This window comes from Oncorhynchus tshawytscha, linkage group LG30 (assembly GCF_018296145.1).
Source record: "Oncorhynchus tshawytscha isolate Ot180627B linkage group LG30, Otsh_v2.0, whole genome shotgun sequence".
NCBI lineage: Eukaryota > Metazoa > Chordata > Actinopteri > Salmoniformes > Salmonidae > Oncorhynchus > Oncorhynchus tshawytscha.
The window spans coordinates 22,635,726-22,655,885 of NC_056458.1; the positions used below are offsets into that span (position 1 = coordinate 22,635,726).

General features: G+C 41.5%; 2 protein-coding genes across 5 annotated transcripts in view; both read left to right on the forward strand.

Annotated features, from left to right (window-relative positions):
- LOC112228568 (cytospin-B) overlaps positions 1–14,357 on the forward strand; it is a 195,012-nt gene extending 180,655 nt beyond the window's left edge. For all 4 annotated transcript variants that reach the window (XM_024393993.1, XM_024393992.2, XM_024393991.2 and 1 more), the window contains 2 exons: positions 4,441–4,500; positions 13,256–14,357. In XM_024393993.1, the coding sequence (XP_024249761.1) occupies positions 4,441–4,500; positions 13,256–13,345 (150 nt within the window). In that variant the 3' untranslated portion in view covers positions 13,346–14,357. The remainder of the gene's footprint in view (positions 1–4,440; positions 4,501–13,255) is intronic.
- Positions 14,358–15,347: 990 nt separating this feature from the next.
- LOC112228570 (adenosine receptor A2b) overlaps positions 15,348–20,160 on the forward strand; it is a 28,703-nt gene continuing 23,890 nt past the window's right edge. Inside the window, exons 1-2 of the mRNA XM_024393997.2 lie at positions 15,348–15,464; positions 15,705–16,163. Of these exons, the coding sequence (XP_024249765.1) occupies positions 15,844–16,163 (320 nt within the window). The 5' untranslated portion in view covers positions 15,348–15,464; positions 15,705–15,843. The remainder of the gene's footprint in view (positions 15,465–15,704; positions 16,164–20,160) is intronic.

Genomic DNA, 20,160 nt, shown 5'->3' on the forward strand with positions numbered 1-20,160 from the left:
GCTTTGTGAATGTTGACCTGTTTAAAGGTCTTGCTCACAGCTGATGCTCTCGTGCATGCTTCAGTGTTGCTTGCCCCAAACGAGCATAAAAGGCATTTATGTCATCTGGTAGGCTCGCGTCACTGGGCAGCTTGTGTCTGGGTTTCCCTTTGAAGTCCGTAATAGTTTTCAAGCCCTTCCACATCCGATGAGAGTCAGAGCCGGTGTAGTAGCATTCAATCTTAATCCTGTATTGACACTTTTCTTGTTTGATGGTTCATCTGAGGGCAAAGCGGGATTTCTTATAGGTGTCCGGATTAGTGTCCCGCTCCTTGAAAGCGGCAGCTGTAGCCTTTAGCTCAATGCTCGATGTTGCCTGTAATCCTTGGCTTCTGGTTGGGATATGTCACTGTGGGGACGCACTTATTGATGAAGCCGATGACTGAGGTGGTGAACTCCTCAATGCCATTGGATGAATCCCAGAACATATTCCAGTCTGTGCTAGCAAAACAGTCCTGTAGCGTAGCATCCGCATCATCTGACCACTTCTGTATTGAGCAAGTCACTGGTACTTTCTGCTTTAGTTTTTGCTTGAAAGCAGGATTCAGGAGGATAGAATTATGGTCAGATTTGCCAACTGGAGGGTGAAGGAGAGCTTTGTATGCATCTCTGTGTGTGGAGTAAAGGTGGTCTAGAGTTTTTCTTCTCTGGTTGCACATGTGACATGCTGGTAAAAATTTGGTAAAACTGATTTAAGTTTGCCTGCATTAAAGTCCCTGGCCACTAGGAGTGTCGCTTTTGGATGAGCATTTTCTTGTTTGCTTATGGCCTTATAGAGTTGGTTGAGTGCGGTCTTAGTGCCAGCATCTGTGGTGGTAAATAGACAGCTACAAAGAATATAGATGAGAACTCTCTTGATAGATTGTGTGGTCTACAGATTATCATAAGGTTCTCTACCTCAGGTGAGCAATACCTCGAGACTTCTTTAATATTAGACATTGCGCACCAACTGTTATTGACAAATAGACACACACCCCCACCCCTCGTATTACCAGACAAAGCTTCTTTGTTCTGCCGGTGCATGGAAAATCCCGCCAGCTTTATATTATCCATGTCGGCGTTCATCCACGACTCTGTGAAACATAAGAGATTACAGTTTTTAATGTCCCGTTGTTAGGATAATCGTAGGTCATCAATTTTATTTTCCAATTCTTGCATGTTAGCCATTAGAACGAAGGGCAGTGGGAGTTTACTCGCTCGCATATCGATTCTCAGCCGGCTGCCCGACCTGCTCCCCCTTTACCTCCGTACTTTCTTCACGCAAATTACGTTTGGGCCTGTTCCCTGGAAAGCAGTATATCCTCGTCAGACTCGTTATAGGCAAAAGCTTCTTCCAGTTCGAGGTGAGCAATGGCTGTTCTGATGTCCAGAAGTTAATTTTGGTCATAAGAGACGGTAGCAGCAACATTATGTAAAAAAAAAAAAAGTTACAAACAATGCAAAAAAACACACATAATTGCACAGTTGGATAGGAGCATGTAAAACATCAGCCATCCTCTTCGGCACCATCTTAATTGTACGCCATCGTCAATCGGATTGATGTCCATAGACTGCTTACAGTGTAAGGAAACCAATATGTAATTTTGTAATTCGGGTTATCTATCCCTTTGATATTGAGGAGGGGGGGGATCACACTTGTTTCCACCTAATAACAGGAACAGAACCATCTAGTGGTCAGAACCTGGTAATTTCAGGATGTATAATGGGACTCTAGAGAGTTTTTCCTAGCCACCTTGCTTCTACCTTGCTTCTAGACATAGTAAGAAAAAAAGCCGCAGCTCCATATTACTTGTCAGACACGGAGAACTGATTCTGTATACTGGTTGTTGGGTACGATTAGCATGGGGTGTCCGTGGCTTTTGACATTTTTGTTTCCTCATGTCTTACTCATTGGTAGAAAAAAGTTTGGTCCAAACCGTAAGTTGGGTATTGAATATTAAATGAATCCTATAAAATAATATGGCCAATTTAGGTGCACTTAGCTTAATTTCTCAGAGATATAATTACAGTGGGGCAAAAAAGTATTTAGTCAGCCACCAATTGTGCAAGTTCTCCCACTTAAAAAGATGAGAGAGGACTGTAATTTTCATCATAGGTGCACTTCAACTATGACCGACAAAATTAGGAAAAAAATCCAGAAAATCACATTGTAGGATTTTTAATGAATTTATTTGCAAATTATGGTGGAAAATAAGTATTTGGTCACCTACAAACAAGCAAGATTTCTGGCTCTCACAGACCTGTAACTTCTTCTTTAAGAGGCTCCTCTGTCCTCCACTGGTTACCTGTATTAATGGCACCTGTTTGAACTTGTTAACAGTATAAAAGACACCTGTCCACAACCTCAAACAGTCACACTCCAAACTCCACTATGGCCAAGACCAAAGAGCTGTCAAAGGACACTAGAAACGAAATTGTAGACCTGCACCAGGCTGGAAAGACTGAATCTGCAATAGGTAAGCAGCTTGGTTTGAAGAAATCAACTGTGGGAGCAATTATTAGGAAATGGAAGACATACAAGACCACTGATAATCTCCCTCGATCTGGGGCTCCACGCAAGATCTCACCCTGTGGGGTCAAAATGATCACAAGAACGGTGAGCAAAAATCCCAGAACCACACGGGGGGACCTAGTGAATGACCTGCACAGAGCTGGGACCAAAGTAACAAAGCCTACCATTAGTAACACACTACGCCGCCAGGGACTCAAATCCTGGAGTGCCAGACGTGTCCCCCTGCTTAAGCCAGTACATGTCCAGGCCCGTCTGAAGTTTGCTAGAGAGCATTTGGATGATCCAGAAGAAGATTGGGAGAATGTCATATGGTCAGATGAAACCAAAATATAACTTTTTGGTAAAAACTCAACTTGTCGTGTTTGGAGGACAAAGAATGCTGAGTTGCATCCAAAGGACACCATACCTACTGTGAAGCATGGGGGTGGAAACATCATGCTTTGGGGCTGTTTTTCTGCAAAGGGACCAGGACGACTGATCCGTGTAAAGGAAAGAATGAATGGGGCCATGTATCGTGAGATTTTGAGTGAAAACCTCCTTCCATCAGCAAGGGCATTGAAGATGAAACGTGGCAGGGTCTTTCAGCATGACAATGATCCCAAACACACCGCCCGGGCAACGAAGGAGTGGCTTCGTAAGAAGCATTTCAAGGTCCTGGAGTGGCCTAGCCAGTCTCCAGATCTCAACCCCATAGAAAATCTTTGGAGGGAGTTGAAAGTCCATGTTGCCCAGCAACAGCCCCAAAACATCACTGCTCTAGAGGAGATCTGCATGGAGGAATGGGCCAAAATACCAGCAACAGTGTGTGAAAACCTTGTGAAGACTTACAGAAAATGTTTGACCTCTGTCATTGCCAACAAAGGGTATATAACAAAGTATTGAGATAAACTTTTTTTATTGACCAAATATTTATTTTCCACCATAATTAGCAAATAAATTCATTACAAATCCTACAATGTGATTTTCTGGATTTTTTTTCTCATTTTGTCTGTTATAGTTGAAGTGCACCTATGATGAAAATTACAGGCCTCTGTCATCTTTTTAAGTGGGAGAACTTGCACAATTGGTGGCTGACTAAATACTTTTTTGCCTCACTGTATATTTCAACAAAATAATGTTGCAAGAATGCTTATCTTATCTGTTTCTAACTGCAAAAAAAAACATTTCAGAACAATCTGAGATTGGCTTGCTGGCTTGCTGAAATTGGCTTGCTGAAATTGAAATAGGGGTGGCAGATAGCATAGTGGTTAGAGCTTTGGGCCAGTAACCAAAAGGTTGCTGGATCGAATCCCTAAGCTGACATGGTAAAAATATTTTGTTCTGCCCCTGAACAAGGCAGTTAACCCACTGTTTCCTGGTAGGCTGTCATTGTAAATAAGAATTTGTTCTTAACTGATTTGCCTAGTTAAATAATTAAAATTACATGGAATGACCTCAGTGAATTTTTCAGTGAGGGCTTTATTGCATTCTGCTGAGCCACTTCCCAGTTCCTAGGCCCCCTTTGACAGCAGAAGTTCTCCTGTCCTAGAATGTTATTTAGATCTTCTATCATTGCATTCATCCAAGCTCTCTGTCATGGTTGAAAATAATGTTATTTATACCAAAATATTTACTGTTGGTCTCCAACACCATGGCGTTCAGCCTCTTCATGCAGCAGATATTATGGGCCTGTCCAAAGCAAACAACCTAGGCTATCTGTTCAAAATAATATTGAAATAATCATCATCTTGAATGTTTCCTAGTCCAAGAGAAGGAGGAGGGCCCTGCAGTGTGTTATGAGTAAGGAGGAGGAGGAGGAGGGAGGCACTGTAGTGTTGTATGAATGACGAAGAGGAAGAATAGGAGGAGTGAGGCCCTCTAATGATCAACCCTGTTTGTTTTTCCTACAGGGACGGAATCTGTCCCTGGCATTTCAGGCTGCAGAAAGCATCGGCATCAAACCCTCCCTGGTGAGTTGAACTGAACAACCAGAGACCAGACAATACACCAAAGTAGCATAGATGCTTTGATCTGGTTTATTACTAAACAAATGACCTGATTTGATTAACTACAGAATGACTATGCTGCTTTGATTTATCTACAGAAGCAACATTTGATTAGATTATTGTATTTTATCAAGTGATAGTGATTAGCGTTCAATACCATAGTCCCCTCAAAGCTCGGGACCCTGGGATTGAACTCCAACCTATGCAACTTGATCCTGGACTTCCTGACGGGCCGACCCCAGGTGGTGAGGGTAGGCAACAACACCTCCGCCACCCTGACCATCAACATGGGGTCCCCCCCAGGGGTGTGTGCATGTTCACCCACAACTGCGTGGCCAAGCACGACTCCAACACCATCATTAACTTTGCTGATGACACAATGGTGGTCCCAATAAAGCATCTTACTTTGACCAGTTTCACACAGCAAGAAAATAATACTGCAGCAAGAGGAAATGTGAATTATTTTGTGGATTATAATTATTTATCATTTTTGTAGGGGTTGATACATTTTTTGTTAGGGCAAATCAAGTCTGAAATTACAAACTTTAGAAGCATTTTTAAACCTTGAATACACTAGAAGATTGCATTTCCCGCTGTGCAGGAAATTTTCTGCAACAACAGTGTGAACAAATTAAGATCCAACATCTGTAGGCCTGATCACCGACAGCGATGACACAGCCTACATGGAGGAGGTCAGAGATCTGTCAGCATGGTGCCAGGACAACAACCTCTCCCTCAATGTCAGCAAGACCAAAGAGCTAAACGATCACTACAGGAAACTGGGGGGGAACGACCCCATTCACATTGGCATGGCTGCAGTGGAGAGGTTCAAGAGCTTCAAGTTCCTCAGGTGTCGACATCACTTAGGACTTAACATGATAAAAACACACCGGCACAGTCTTGAGGAGGGCGCAACAGCGCCTCTTCTCCCTCAGGAGGCTGAAGAGATATGGCATGGGACCTCAGCTCCTCAAGAAGTTCTGTAGCTGCACCATTGAGAAATTCTGGACTGGCTGCATCACCACCTGGTATGGCAACTGCAACCGTAAAGCTCTACAGTAAATAATTTGGGCCGAGCTCCCAGCTATCCAGGACATTAATACCAGGCGGTGTCTGAGGAAGACCCGGATAATTGCCAGACTTCAGCCACCCCAGCCATGGACTGATCTCTCCGCTATCTGCTGGCAAGCGTTACCAGAGCATAAGGTCTTGGACCAACAGGCTCCGAGACAGCTTCTATCACCAAGCAATAAGACTGTTGACTAGCTAACCAATAGCTGCCCACCCTCACCCACAGACTACCTGCACTGACTCTATCTGCACTTACATTGCACACTCACAGGTCTCTATACACACACTCACACATACTTACACTGACATTCACACACGCGCTCACGCACGCACACACAATTACAAACACATATTGACGCTACACACACACACACACCATTGTATTCATATACTGTCCATACTGTCTATAAACCATTTATATACAGTAGCAGTCAAAAGTTTGGACACACCTACTCATTCAAGGGTTTTTCTTTATTTTTTATATTTTATACATTGTAAAATAATAGTGAAGACATCAAAACTATGAAATAACACAAAGGAATCATGTAGTAACCAAAAAAGTGTTAAACAAATCAAAATGTATTTTATATTTAAGATTCTTCAAAGTAGCCACCCTTTGCCTTGATGACAGCTTTGCACACTTTGCACACATTCTCTCAACCAGCTCCATGAGGTAGACACCTGGAATACATTTCAATTAACAGGTGTGCCTTGTTAAAAGTTCATTTGTGGAATTTATTTCCTTCTTAATGCGATTGAGCCAATCAGTTGTGTTGTGACAAGGTAGGGGCGGTATACAGAAGATAATTCTATTTGGTAGACCGGTGGAAATCTGTCCTTTGGTCTGATGAGTCCAAATTTGAGGTTATTGGTTCCGACTGCCGTGTCTCTGTGAGACAGAGAATAGGTGAGCGGGTGATCTCCGCATGTGTGGTTCCCACCATGAAGCATGGAGGAGGAGGTGTGATGGATTTCAGAGTGAAGGAAAAGCAGCCAACAAGGGCTCAACATATGTGGGAACTCCTCCAAGACTGTTGGAAAAGCATTCCAGGTGAAGCTGGTTGAGAGAATGCCAAGACTGTGCAAAGCTGTCATCAAGACAAAGGGTGGCTACTTTGAATAATCTAAAATCTAAAATATATTACTACATGATTCCATATGTGTTATTTCATAGTGTTGATGTCTTCAGTATTATTCTACAACGTAGAAAATAGTAAAAATAAAGAAAAACCCTTGAATGAGTAGGTGTGTCCAAAATGTTGGCTGGTGCTGTATATATATATACAGTGGGGCAAAAAAGTATTTAGTCAGCCACCAATTGTGCAAGTTCTCCCACTTAAAAAAGATGAGAGAGACCTGTAATTTTCATCATAGGTACACTTCAACTATGACAATAGTTTTTAGACAAAATGAGAAAAAAAATCCAGAAAATCACATTGTAGGATTTTTAATGAATTTATTTGCAAATTATGGTGGAAAATAAGTATTTGGTCACCTACAAACAAGCAAGATTTCTGGCTCTCACAGACCTGTAACTTCTTCTTTAAGAGGCTCCTCTGTCCTCCACTCGTTACCTGTATTAATGGCACCTGTTTGAACTTGCTATCAGTATAAAAGACAACTGTCCACAACCTCAAACAGGCACACTAAAAACTCCACTATGGCCAAGACCAAAGAGCTGTCAAAGGACACCAGAAACAAAATTGTAGACCTGCACCAGGCTGGAAAGACTGAATCTGCAATAGGTAAGCAGCTTGGTTTGAAGAAATCAACTGTGGGAGCAATTATTAGGAAATGGAAGACATACAAGACCACTGATAATCTCCCTCGATCTGGGGCTCCACGCAAAATCTCACCCCGTGGGGTCAAAATGAATGAGTGAATGACCTGCAGAGAGCTGGGACCAAAGTAACAAAGCCTACCATCAGTAACACACTACGCCGCCAGGGACTCAAATCCTGCAGTGCCAGACGTGTCCCCCTGCTTAAACCAGTACATGTCCAGGCCCGTCTGAAGTATGCTAGAGAGCATTTGGATGATCCAGAAGATGATTGTGAGAATGTCATATGGTCAGATGAAACCAAAATATAACTTTTTGGTAAAAACTCAACTCGTCGTGTTTGGAGGACAAAGAATGCTGAGTTGCATCCAAAGAACACCATACCTACTGTGAAGCATGGGGGTGGAAACATCATGTTTTGGGGCTGTTTTTCTGCAAAGGGACCAGGATGACTGATCTGTGTAAAGGAAAGAATGAACAGGGCCATGTATTGTGAGATTTTGAGTGAAAACCTCCTTCCATCAGCAAGGGCATTGAAGATTAAACGTGGCTGGGTCTTTCAGCATGACAATGATCCCAAACACACCGCCCGGGCAACGAAGGAGTGGCTTCGTAAGAAGCATTTCAAGGTCCTGGAGTGGCCTAGCCAGTCTCCAGATCTCAACCCCATAGAAAATCTTTGGAGGGAGTTGAAAGTCCGTGTTGCCCAGCAACAGCCCCAAAACATCACTGCTCTAGAGGAGATCTGCATGGAGGAATGGGCCAAATACCAGCAACAGTGTGTGAAATCCGTGTGAAGACTTACAGAAAACCAACAAAGGGTATATAACAAAGTATTGAGATAAACTTTTGTTATTGACCAAATACTTATTTTCCACCATAATTTGCACATAAATTCATAAAAAATCCTACAATGTGATTTTCTGGATTTTTTTTAATCTCATTTTGTCTGTCATAGTTGAAGTGTACCTATGATGAAAATTACAGGCCACTCATCTTTTTTAGTGGGAGAACTTGCACAATTGGTGGCTGACTAAATCCTTTTTACCCCACTGTACATATACAATAGACTTGCGAAAGTATTCATCCCCCTTGGCATTTTTCCTATTTTGTTGATTTACAACCTGGAATTAAAATGCATTTTGAGGGGCGTTGTATCATTTGATTTACACAACATGTCTACCACTTTGAAGATGCAAAATATATTTTTGTGTGAAACAAGCAAAAAATAAGACATAAAAACAGAGAACTTGAGCGTGCATAACTATTCACCCCACCAAGTCAATGCATTGTAGAACCACATATTGCAGCAATTACAGCTGCAAGTCCACAGGGATTTTTGCCCATTCTTCAAGGCAAAACTGCTCCAGCTCCTTCAAGTTGGATGGGTTCCACTGGTGTACAGCAATCATACCACAGATTCTCAATTGGATTGAGGTCTGGGCTTTGACTAGGCCATTCCAAGACATTTAAATGTTTCCCCTTAAACCACTCGAGTGTTGCTTTAGCAGCATGCTTAGGGTCATTGTCCTGCTGGAAGGTGAACCTCCGTCCCAGTCTCAAATCTCTGGAAGACTGAAACAGGTTTCCCTCAAGAATTTCCCTATATTTAACGCCATCCATCATTCCTTCAATTCTGACCAGTTTCCCAGTCCCTGCCGATCAAAAACATCCACACAACATGATGCTGCCACCACCACGCTTCATTGTGGGGATGGTGACTCGGGGTGATGAGATGTGTTGGGTTTGCGCCAGACATAGTGTTTTCCTTGATGAACAAAAAGCTAAATTTTAGTCTCATCTGACTAGAGTACCTTCTTCCATATGTTTGGGGAGTCTCCTACGTTGCTTTTGGCGAACCCCAAATGTTTTTGCTTATTTTTTTCTTTAAGCAATGGCTTTTTTCCTGGCAACTCTTCCGTAAAGCCCAGCTCTGTGGAGTGTACGGCTTAAAGTGGTCCTATGGAAAGATACTCCAATCTCCACTGTGGAGCTTTGCAGCTCCTTCAGGGTTATCTTTGGTCTCTTTGTTGCCTCTCTGATTAATGCCCTCCTTGCCTGGTCCATGAGTTTTGGTGGACAGCCCTCACTTGGCAGGTTTGTTATGGTACCATATTCAATCCATTTTTTAATAATGGTTTTAATGGTGCTCCGTGGGATGTTCAAAGTTTCTGATATTTCTTTATAACCCAACCCTGATCTGTAATTCTCCACAACTTTGTCTTTGACCTGTTTGGAGAGCTCCTTGGTCTTCATGGTGCCGCTTGCTTGGTGGTGCCCCTTGCTTAGTGGTGTTGCAGACTCTTGGGCCTTTCAAAACAAGTGTATATATCCTGAGATCATGTGACAGATCATGTGACACTTAGATTGCACAGGTGGACTTTATTTAACTAATTATGGGGCTTCATAGCAAAGGGGATGAATACATATTCACGCAACACTTTCCTTTTTCTTTTTTTGAATTTATTGAAACAAGTCATTTTTCCACTTCACTTTTTATTTCACTTCACCAATTTGGACTATTTTGTTTATGTCCATTACATAAAATCCAAATAAAAATCCATTCAAATTACAGGTTGTAATGTAACAAAATAGGAAAAAAACACCAAGGGGGATGAATTATTTTGCAAGGCACTGTATATATATTGCTCGTTCTGATATTTATATGTATTATTTTAATATTTTTTATTATGTGTGTATTGTTATCGTATTGCTAGGTATAACTGCATTTCGCTGCACCTGCGATAACTTTGATTTGATTCTAATAGTATGATTAATGAATAACTAAATGAATGCAAATCCTTCTGAGTCAACACACACATGACTAATAGTTATTTTAAAATAAATATTTGCACTGTGATTTCCCTGTAAACCTAGTGGAGGGGATATCTGTGTGGATGTATCAGTCTTAGGCATTGGTACACTATGTGTTCTTTATGACAGTGTATGTTAGGTCTAGTAGATGTTAACTTAACTTGACAATGGTGTTTTCCATGTCCTACATTATATGTGACGTTTTCTCCTCAGTGCATGCGAAGAGCAAGCCAAGGCTCACTATGGTAGCTGGGTGTTTGGGAGAGTCAGGCTTGTTACAGTCAGGATGTAAGTTGGGTCTAGCTAGCTAATAATACATCCTTTTTTTACATTTAAAAAATGTATTTACTTACTTGAATAGGTTCTCCCAATGTCTCCGATTTTTGGATCCTTACACAACCAAAATAATGGGAAATCTTTTAGGTGGTAGCAAAGCGCAGCCAGCAGCCGCGTGGACAAATGTGGACAAGGGAAAAAGTGTGTTTATCACCAGAGGAGTTTAGAACGTGTTGTGACATTTGACTTTACCAGTGTAATTTCAATAAATATACATCACAGACTGTCGGTATAAAGTGTACTGCCGGTACACTTTATAACTTGAAAACTGTCTCTTTAAACTAGAATAGACAACAACAACCCAGATGGAAAACAGTGACGCACATAACACACAACACCCCTTCTACGGGCGTGTGGGGGAGGGTTTTTTAAATGTAACTGTAACTGATGTGAAATGGCTAGCTAGTTAGCGTGGTGCACGCTAATAGTGATTCAATCGGTGACGTCACTCGCTCTGAGACCTTGAAGTAGTTGTTCCCCTTGCTCTGCAAGGGCTGCAGCCTTTGTGGAGTGATGTGTAACGATGCTTTGTGGGAGGGAGTTGTTGACATGTGCAGAGGGTCCCTGGTTCAAGCCCAGGTAGGGGCGAGGAGAGGGATGGAAGCTGTACCGTTACGTAACATCCAATCAAAATCTTGTCGCTGGGAGTCAACAGACCATTCAAACTGTTTTTGGAAAAAAAATGAAGTCCAAACCAACTGGATGTCTGTGTCAAGACGTTTGCCAACCAACTAAGTCTTAGGCCTTGATTCAATCAGATCAAGCGTTAATGGCGTTTGAGGTGTAACTGCGGTATGAAATGACAAATCGGCGAGTGCTGCTCTTGTGTGTCACTAATCAAATCAAATCAAATGTATTTATATAGCCCTTCGTACATCAGCTGATATCTCAAAGTGCTGTACAGAAACCCAGCCTAAAACCCCAAACAGCAAGCAATGCAGGTGTAGAAGTACGGTGGCTAGGAAAAACTCCCTAGAAAGGCCAAAACCTAGGAAGAAACCTAGAGAGGAACCAGGCTATGTGGGGTGGCCAGTCCTCTTCCTGCTGTGCCGGGTGGAGATTATAACAGAACATGGCCAAGATGTTCAAATGTTCATAAATGACCAGCATGGTCAAATAATAATAAGGCAGAACAGTTGAAACTGGAGCAGCAGCACGGCCAGGTGGACTGGGGACAGCAAGGAGTCATCATGTCAGGTAGTCCTGAGGCATGGTCCTAGGGCTCAGGTCCTCCGAGAGAGAGAAAGAAAGAGAGAAAGAGAGAATTAGAGAGAGCACACTTAAATTCACACAGGACACCGAATAGGACAGGAGAAGTACTCCAGATATAACAAACTGACCCTAGCCCCCCGACACATAAACTACTGCAGCATAAATACTGGAGGCTGAGACTAATCCCTCCCTTCTTTATCCATACCACATTAGAAGTTGGAGTGGCAGGTAGCCTAGCGTTTAGCGCGTTGGGTCATTAACCGAAAGGTTGCTAGATCAAATCCCTGAGCTGACAAGGTATAAATCTGTTGCTCTGCCCCTGAACAAGGCAGTTAACTCACTGATCCTAGGCTGTCATTGTAAATAATCATTTGCTCTTAACTGACTTGCCTGGTTAAATACATTTAAAAAAATAAGTTCAATAATAACAGGCGACTGCATGTTTTCATGTTCATTTGGATGGGGGGATTCAAATTGCCAATGATACAATGCAATTGTGTTCGTTGTCTGTAGCTTATGCCTGCCCATACCATACCCCACCCCACTATGGGGCACTCTGTTCACAACGTTGGCATCAGCAAACCACTCGCCCACACACACATGGTCTGCAGTTGTGAGACCGGTTGGAAGTTCTGCCAAATTCTCTAAAACAACGTTGGAGGCTGCTTATGGTAGAGAAATCCACATTCAATTCTCTGGCAAAAGCTCTGGTGGACATTCCTGCAGTCAGTATGCCAATTGCACGCTCCCTCAAAACTTTAGACATTTGTGGCATTGTATTGTGTGACAAAACAGCACATTGTATAGAGGTCTTTTATTGTCCCCAGCACAAGGTGTACCTGTGTAATGATCATACTGCTTAATCAGCTTCTTGATATGCCACACCTGTCAGGTGGATAGATTATCTTGGCAAATGAGAAAGGCTCACTAACAGGGATGTAAACCAATTTGTGTACAAAATTTGAGAGAAATTCGATTTTTGTGCGTATAGAACATTTCTGGGATCTTTTATTTCTGCTCATGAAACATAGGACCAACGCTTTACATGTTGCGTTTATATTTTTGTTCAGTGTACATTGTTTATGGGTTTCCCAGATCTATGCCATTGTCATGAAACCCAAACGAACGCTTTCAGCCCAGACGACAGACTGATTACGTCTGACAGTTGACCGTATGGTGGTGGTGACGCACTAGTAAACACAACTAAAGCTAAGGCTGCTATATAAAGCTGACCCAAACCTGGCTAGGGCTGCTTTGAAGGCAGTGTCACAGTAAAGAACAGGTAGTCTGACCCTGTATAAGCCAGCTTGTTTCTCTAAGGGCTAAGCCTTCGATGTCTGTCTCATTATTATTACCTCTGATTTGTGTCAATCTTGTATATTATATAATATATGTAGAATATGCCCATGTTTTTATATAGCATCAATGTATGACATGTATTATGCTCCTACATCATACTGTTGAGTGAACTCTATTTTTTCTCTGTCTGTGTGTCTGTCCTTGCAGGACATTGATGAGTTGATGCACACGGACAGACCAGACTGGCAGACTGTAATGCAGTACGTTTCTCAGATCTACAAGTACTTTGAGACTTGACCAGAGAAGAGGAGAAGGAGGATTAGGAGGAGGAGGAAGAAGAAGAGGAAGAATGGAGGCACAGCAGCACTTTTTGTCTGGTCCAAGTCTCCTTCTCTCAACATGGAACCCTAGAACACTGTCTCAAACCCCTCAACACTTGCATCCATCTCAACACTAAATGCACGAAGAACCCTCCTGTTCATTTGAAGTTTGATCTTGCTTACTGTTACTGTTTTGTACATAATGGTACAACTGACGCTGAGTGTCAGAATGCTGAATTCTCTGAATGCATATAAGAAGACACGCTGCAATTATATTGGATTGTTTATGTTGAAGTCAAATTATTATTTTGAAATTATACTTTAAAGGAAGAGTTTGATTTTACATGAGAAGCCTATATCAAATAAAATTGCCTGGTTTCTGATTATCCATAAGAAACCATTGCCTTTGTTTTTGTTTTGAGACCGACTCATGTTGCCATCTATGATGTCATACTAAAATGAATTGACAACACTAAATGTAGCTCTGAATAATTAGATTTTACATTCACTTTTATGTTATTATGAATACAGAATGTATTCGCTGTTTGTGTGCTGTGGGACTGACTGACTGACTCAATCAAACCATTGTATGATGTGTCCTTTAGCAAGTGTTGTTTCTAGTTCTTGCACAGCAATATGGTTTTGTCTCCAGCAAGCATCTTTCAGCTAGAGCTATCATACTGGGGATGGTTGAATGAACAAGAACTGCAAAATGTATTCAAACTATGACATTTATGAAAATGTAATCCAAATGTACCATGAAGGACACTTTATACTATCTGGAATCAATCAAACAACCTTGAATTTGCAGCTTCAGTTATGGTTTGTCTCTTATAAAGAAGGAAGTGCTGCATAGTGTTTATTTATTTACATATGTGCTGGGAAATGTGAGAATGATGCAGGAAATGTATGTGAGCATTTTTTATTTACTGAGATTTCAGAGATTTACTCAGAGGTGGATATTGTTAAATAAAGTATTTTGTCTATCAGCACTGGTCATTCTCACACTTTCTAGTGTGCGTGCGCGTGTGCACCTGCATGTGTGTTAGCTGAGATTGGTTGTCATCTGAGTGAGTTACTGTTGGTACCCATATATTAATTTCCCCTCTCCTTTTGTTTCAAGCTATAGAGGGAAGTGGGCAAGTGTTTCATGATTGTATGAAAGCTTTTGATATAATCCGGAATACAAGTAGACAAAGTAAATTAGAGTACCAATAAATAACACCACATGAGAGGTTATGTTACAGATTTCAACATTGCACAACATTAGTGTTGTCAGTATCTATCGCCCTGACTGGTACCACTTTTAATTGGGTTTACAAAAAGCCTAATAAACCCTCTATGCCAGGGTTGTAAAAGTATTTATGTGTGGGAAAACAGAGTGGAAAATGGAGAGGTATTTTTGTTTTGCCATCAGGGCCATTCTTATATCCTAATGCATTTCTAAAGTTACTCCATAGTGCAGACAGGCTGGTACATGCCATTCAAACAGGTGAGAGTATTCTCTATCCTGCATGTAAACGTCACTTCAAAAGAAGTAGAGGATCCTAGACTGACAATATATATATATATATATATATATATATAATATCTTTGATGATTCTGACTGAGGGAGGACAGTTACAAGTGGGTGGATATGTAAGTGGATGAATCAATCCACCACATATTTTAGACATTCGTGAAGGGATAGCCTTGACATTAAAGACATATGTAGATGCATTGGGTGGGATTTTGCCTGCACAGTAAAAAAAAAACTACTACATCAACCTGAAAGCGTGTTGGTTCATTGTTTACACCACATTTAATGGGTGCGTAACGGGTGCCTATTTACGCTTTTACACATGATGACTCTTGTCTCAGCTTCATTAAAGAGGAACTGTGGTTTGCAGAATTGCACGTCGTCTGTACACATCGCTGAATTTGAGGCGTGGCTAGCCTACTCTGTAATATATATTTTTTCGTTACTTCAAATACCATGTGTTGAACGGAACTAGTGAGTCTCCAAAGTGAGTCTCCAATACCGCCTCGCAACAGATACTTGGAGGAGTGTAGTATATTTTCAACGGACTGGCAAATAATGCAAAGTTTCAAGAGGGGTAAGCAACCCAAAAATAAATTCAGAAATAGTTTGCAGATATTAGTTTACATGTTTTTAATGTCAATTGGCTAACATGTGGTTTGGCTAGACTAGTTGTAATAGGTTACCATATCATTTTTGTTAGACGCATGATAACCGATACGAAGCTGCAAATAATTCACATTTCAAACAATTGTAATTACAGGGTTTGCTTTGGAGAACAGTGAAGTATTCTATATGTTTTTTTTTCTTTTCACAGATGGCTGTTTTCGCAAACCATACTTTTGGAATATTCTTGGAATACAGCAAAAACACTATCTCTTTTGGACCCACTAGAACAGTCTGTCATATGACACTTTTATTTCTGACAGACCTAATGTTCTGAAATATTTGCTGAGATGATTCAGTACTACATTGTATTTGAGATATTTATAGCTATTTTATCCATCTCTGGCAATGTATTGGTTTGCTGGGCTGTCGCCATCAACACCACTCTGAAAACCACTACGAACTACTTTTTAGTGTCTTTGGCTGTGGCAGATATTTTGGTGGGTTGCCTTGCCATCCCCTTTGCCATAACCATAAGCATCGGTATATTTTTGGACTTCTATGGATGTCTTTTCCTTGCCTGTTTTGTTTTGGTACTGACTCAAAGCTCAATTTTTAGCCTCCTTGCAGTTGCAATTGATAGATATTTGGCCGTCAAAATACCCCTCAGGTGAGTACCCTATTATGCATTTTGATAGCTTGACAAACATTGAGCGTCTGTGTTTTGTGATTTAAGTGAATCAATAGCATGTACTTAGGAGTAATTAAGGAAAGATACAAATAATTAACCCGATACAAATGTTTTTCAAGACTGACTTCAATTAGGGCTACTTTACTGACCTTATTGTATCATGTACACGTTTAAAATGGCGTTAAGAAAAATGACAATAACAATACAGTAGACAACACATTCACAATACAAATTCATAACAGTTAGCCTGCAAACAACATTTAATGAGTTGTTAGGACAACCCCGGGAACATCACAAAATGGTTGTCTAAAGTGGTCAGGCCACTGTGTCATTGTCCCCTAGAGGTTTAGTCTAATTCCCGGTTCATCCCAGGGACATTTTTAGGACATTCTTGGGACGTTGTGTCATGGTCTCTTGGAGGTTTTGTCTAGTTCACTGTTTGTCCAGGGGACATCAAAATGATGTTTTTAGGACGTTATTGGGATGTTGTGTCTTGGTCCCCTGGAGGTTTTGTCTAGGTCTCTGTTTGTTCTGTGTACGTCCCTGAAGTCGTTTTCAGGACGTTATGTCATGGTTCACTTGAGATTTTTGGCTAGTTCCCAGGCTTGTTCCAGGGACATCCCTTATAAAGGTTTTTGGGCAGTTCCCAGGACATCATTTTTGCCTGTCATTGGGACGGCTCGTGATGGTCACAGGGGAAGGTTCTCGGGACGTCATTGTAAACCACGTCAGAACGTTTTTAGGATGTTGCCAGGACATTCAGTGTACCAGTTGTCAGGACATTGCCATATGGACCCAAAAGAACGTTGTTTAAGAAATAAATCTTCCTACCGACCTACCTGGGTATGCCCACTCTGATTTCATTACACATCACCATTTGGTAAGACAGTACTAGTCAGAAGTTTGGACACACCTACTCATTCAAGGGTTTTCTACATTGTAGAACAATAGTGAAGACATCAAAACTATGTAATAACACATATGGAATCATGTAGTAACCAAAAAAGTGTTAAACAAATCTACAAATATTTGATATATTTTAGAAATATCACACCTGGCGCAAATGATTGTCTTGTACTGTTTTTCCTGCAGCCGGGTGCCCTATACCTGCACCCAAATGGGAGTAGTTAGAAGTCCAGGTACAGGGTGTGGCTTGGATCTTAATGGATTTTGTGAGCCTTGTTGAGGGCCCTAACCTTAAAGATCTCATTCAAGCCTGTCTGTTTGACTCCAAGTAACTTGCTTGCTGTGGTGATAATCCTTCTCAGCATGTTCTTCTGACTGACAGTGACATGACCAAACCAACAAACAATGCAAAAAGTTGAAATATTTGTAAAACAGAGTCTGTATAGTACAGTCAACATGAAAAGAGACCCGTGTCTCTGCTGACCCTTTTTATAAGGGCACAAGGCGAGACCCAGATGCAGACACAGGAGGCAGATGGTTGGAGTATTTGATATTTATTAATAATCCAAAAGGGGTAGGCAAGAGAATGGTCGTGGGCAGGCAAAAGGTCAAAACCAGTTCAGAGTCCAGGAGGTACAGTGTGGCAGGCAGGCTTAAGGTCAGGGCAGGCAGAATGGTCAGGCAGGCAAAACGTCAGGGCAGGCAGAATGGTCAGGCAGGCTCGAGGTCAGGGAAGGCAGAATGGTCAGGCAGGCTTAAGGTCAGGGCAGGCAGAATGGTCAGGCAGGCGGGTACAGAGTCCAGAAAACAGGCAAGGGTCAAAACCGGGAGGACTAGCAAAAGAGAATAGAAAAGGCAGGCGCACAGGGAAAACCACACTGGTTGACTTGGAACATACAAGACGAACTGGCACAGACAGACAGAAAACACAGGTTTAAATACCTAGGGGATAATGGGGAAGATGGGTGACACCTGGAGGGGGGTGGAGACAAGCACAAGGTCAGGTGAAACAGATCAGGGTGTGACACTTTTTGTAGATCAGGCCTGCACATTTACTCCACTGAATGTTATTGTCCAAGAGGACGCCCAGCTATTTGTATACAAACTCTATGTTCTGACCTCTGATAGATGTTGCAGGGGTGGGTGTTGTCTGCTGCCTGAAATCTATACACTTCTTTGGTCTTGTTGGTTTTGAGGACCAAGTGTGATTCATCACACCACTCTACAAAGTAATTTAGGATTGGGCCACGGTGTTCATCATCATAATGCAACAGGCAATTCAGGGCAGTGTCATCAGCAAACTTGATGAGGTGTCTGTCAGGATGGGAAAGTACAGAAAGTGTACAGGACTGGGCACAAAACACATCCATGTGGGGAGCCTGTGTTGGTGGGGATTATGACACATGGGGACCTACCTTATAGTTGATTTATTTGTCCCTCAGTAACAAGGTTTCCATTCAACCTTTTTATGCAAGTAAAATACATGTTGGTTAAGAAATGTCATGACAGGCCTGATGGAAACAGCAAATTTGTCAGTAAACTTTCCAAATGCCGACAATACAAAATACCCTAGACAAGGTGGGATCTTTCTGTGTCTGTAAAATGTATTATGCCAGAAATGGCGATGGAAATGCCTTTATGCACAAATATTGATATAATAGCCATCAAATCGAAGTAAACTTGGAGTCTCTCGATAGATAGATTTTGTGGTCCTCCCACTACGATTTTGGAAAGAATGCAGTTTATTAGGCTACAGATTAAATATATTATGATGAACTTCACAAGGTGGTGAAAGTGCACGTGGTGATTGATTCTCCTTTCCAATAAATATTGAGGGTCTTATTCTGGAGACATGATGATCGATACTTGTCTGCAGTTTGACAAATACAAATAATCTTGTTTTTTCTCCCATAATAATCTCATCATGTAGGTTATCCTACCCGCACTGGATCTGCTAACTGTTGGCTAGAGCACACCTGCCACGACCAGAGTGGACACATTCACTATATAACGTCAACATTTTTTGTGACAAAACCATCAGTAGTGTTGAACGTGATGGAAACCCATTTATCTTGTATTTTCTATTTGGTGCAATGGGAATTTAACCGCAAAAGTTGTTTTATGTGCACTACTTCATTATCTTTATACAACAAGTATATTTGAGGGAAGACATATCTAGTGGGAAAATGTGCATATTGTTTTTATGCAGATTTTGGAATATTCACATGAATCTGTTGCCAATGGGATGGAAACCTAGCTACTCCAATAGAAATGGTCAATTTGAACCAATTTAGGAGATGCCTTGCCTTGATTTATAATTAGAATAATCCATAAATCAAGGTAAACTTTTACTTGTAATCGGTGGTATAGAAGTGATGTCTCTGTTCAAAATAGAAACTATGTTTATGTCTGTACTGATATGGTTTTAGGCCTAATTCAGTAGTCTTGAGAAAATATGAGAGAAGGACATTGGCGGTTAACATTTTACTTCAGGCCTACAGCCTTGGGGCCAATAACAGTCTGGGGCAATGAATAAATGTTATAAAAATAAGGCAATGTAAGAAATAGGCCTTAGTTGAGACCAGGTATTAAGCCTGCGGTCCGATAATCAAATGACTGTGGCTCATCCGGAGTGTGCCTCCTTGTGCTGCCCTAATATTTCCAAAGACAAAGCAATTTAAAAAATCTGCAGTCGAAGTAGATCAAGACAAGTCATTTAGGCGTACAGACTACAACACACCACACAGACCAACGCATTCCTGGGGGTTTCTTTCGTGACTGTTAATCTGCATTGTGTAGATAACCCTAGGCCTATACTTTCAGTAGGCCTATAAAAACCTATGTTATAGTGTGGGGGGCACTGGGCTCTGGCTTGTTTTTTTGATAGGCCATGGGTGCCTGAAGAGACATTGGAAAAGCAGCTGTAGATATTTTTTGCAAGGTTGTAATGGCATATTGATGTACACCTTGAGGCACCGCCCCTGGTACACTTTAAAGGGCGCTATAGTAGATAATCAGACCTCTCTCACCCTCTCAGAGTCTGAGACAATGGCTGGGCCCACTGGATCGA